The 2294-nt window shown below is 60.3% G+C and overlaps 1 protein-coding gene across 1 annotated transcript in view; it reads right to left on the bottom strand.

Moving 5' to 3' along the window:
- Positions 1–2294, bottom strand: part of SPTBN4 (spectrin beta, non-erythrocytic 4) — a 68180-nt gene that overhangs the window by 4155 nt on the left and 61731 nt on the right. Inside the window, exons 32-34 of the mRNA XM_025050866.1 lie at positions 1490–2109; positions 614–683; positions 1–58 (exon numbers count right to left, since the gene is read on the bottom strand). The exon at positions 1–58 is cut by the window's left edge and continues 226 nt beyond it. Of these exons, the coding sequence (XP_024906634.1) occupies positions 1–58; positions 614–683; positions 1490–2109 (748 nt within the window). The remainder of the gene's footprint in view (positions 59–613; positions 684–1489; positions 2110–2294) is intronic.

The raw sequence follows: 2294 nt of genomic DNA, 5'->3' as shown, positions 1-2294 counted from the left end.
GCTCAAGCCCGTTGGGCAGGCGGCCGGGGGGAAGCTCGCGAGGCTGAGGCAGCGACGGCTGTGTGAAGGGAGGGGGAAGAGGGGTGCTGTCCATAGTGGGGTGTGGGGGGTCCATCTGGAGGAACTCACTGCTCTGGGGGTCCCATCTGTCTGCAGGGCCATCTGTCTCGAAGGGCCATCTGTATGGGAGGACCTCAAGGCTGGAGGCCCAACTCTCAGGGGCCCCACCTTCTTGGGAGTGAGTGCCAGGACTCCTCCTAGGTTTGGAGTCCCTTTTGATCTTAGCTTAGGAAGGAGGGGGCCCCAATGGAGGTGGGGTGCAGGCAGGAGGGTATCCCAGCTGTCTGTAGGAGGAATCTGGGGCTTCCTTCTGTGTGTGATTTTAAGGAAATTTGAGACTGGAGAAAGTCCAGGGTAGATACAGGAAGAGTGTGTGTGGAGGGGGAAGGAGTCTCTGAGGTCTGTGGCCTAATCTAAGGGAGAAATTTTAAGATTATGGGGAGCATCTGGGGACCCTTTCCATTCCCTGAGTCGCTCTGCAGGGTTGAGATGCGGGGACCCAGGGCTAGGAGCTAGTGTCCCCATTCCCCACCCATTCAGAGGCTCAACTTACCCCAACAGGGAGCCCTGGGCCTGCCTCTTTCTCCTGTAGCTGCTCCACAATGTCAGCCAGGGTGGCCTTCCTGGGGGTAGGGGGGCAGAAAGACCCAATGGAAGTGGGGTGCCTTCTCCCAGGGACCAGCCTGGCTGGCCGGAGCAGCCTCTACTTCTTGGCCCCAGATGCCAGACCCCTGTCTGCTTATGCAGCTGCCTCTCAGATGTTGGCCTTAGACACACCACAGGTGCTCAGGCCATGGCTGCTGAATAAATGGAGGACGGAACCTCTTTCCCCTTTGAGTTTTAAACAGCATAAAGAGCAAAATGCAAACTGGTGCCTTCTAGCCTTTGAAGGTACTGTTGCCTTTTCCTACCCACCCCTGAGCTCCCAAGTCCCCTGGATTTCCCCCATCCCAGCCCTGATCATTCTAGGTCATCACTGTCTGGTGACAAATCTGTTCCCCCCACTGGAATGTGAGCCCCATGAAAGCAAGGCTAGGGCTGGCTGGGTCGCTGCGCTCCCTAGCACATACCACACAGGGTAGGCACTCAGCATATGTTCGTAAAATATGAAATTAGATCAGGAAGTCGTTGTCACTGAAACATCTGACCCAAGACCATTTTCTGCTGACACAACTGATTGGATTGATCTGCATAACACACTCTGGCTAACTCTGTCCTTTCTTTCAACGCTTCGAACTGCCGCTGTGGAACAATGGGCATGTCGCCCACCCTCTTTCAGCCTTAGTTTACATCTCTGCAAAATGGGTACCACGACTCTCTTCCTCTCGCTAGGCAGTTCTGAGCCTGGAAACCCTCTCCACTGGGCCTGCGCGGCTCCAGGAGCTCTCCGGTCCCCCTTCCCTCACTCCCTGGACACGCGGGGCCTCACCCCCTGGCCAGCTCTCCTCTGGCAGGTGTCTCCTGTTCGCTGGACTCCTGCCGCTCCAACCGTCGCTCGCGCCGCTCGCGCCGCCGCTCCATCTGCTCATAGCGGCCCAGGGTAAGGCTGTGCGCCGCCTCGTGCTCCACAGATTCCTGCCGCTCTGGCCGCCGCCTACGCGCAGCCTCCTCGTATTGATCCGCCGATTCCTGCCGCTCCGGCCGCCGCCTCCTGGGCAGCTCCTCGGCGCGATCAGCTGACTCTTGCCGCTCCGGCCGTGGCCGGACCTGTTCCGCCGCCGCGGGGACCCCGGGGGTCTCCACCACGTCCACTCGTCCCGCTGGCGGGGCCGTGGGCTCCACCCTCCCCGGGACCTCCGGCAGCCGGTCGATGCGCGGCTGCAGGCGCTCGGGCTTGAGCTCCTGGCGCACGTACCCAACCCGGGTCCGCACCTCGGCAGACAGAGTGTCCGAGGCCCGGCGGGCCAGGGGCTCCAAGCCCCTCTCATAACCCGCTGGCCGCAGCAGAGGCGCCGCCTTAGCCGCCAGTTCCGTGGGGTCCCCAAAGAACTTTCGCCCCAACAGAGGGGTGGGCGGCTGCTTGCTCTGTTCTGCCTTGAGTTTCTCGATCTGGGGAAGGAGAGGCATGGAGGGCGGTGTGGGGGGAGGGTGGCCTGGGAAGGCGGCTCTGGGTTGTCGGCCTCGCCACCCAGTTTATTAGTGTTTTGGTCGTGACAAAGCAAGGTTGTCCAGGCCTGTGCCCATGCTTTGCTCTCTGCAAGGAATTTAATTCCTATTTTCTCCCTCAAACATCA

The sequence above is a fragment of the Pteropus alecto genome, unplaced genomic scaffold, assembly GCF_000325575.1.
Source record: "Pteropus alecto unplaced genomic scaffold, ASM32557v1 scaffold271, whole genome shotgun sequence".
NCBI classification, from domain to species: Eukaryota; Metazoa; Chordata; class Mammalia; order Chiroptera; family Pteropodidae; genus Pteropus; species Pteropus alecto.
This window is presented reverse-complemented; position numbering and strand designations above follow the sequence as displayed.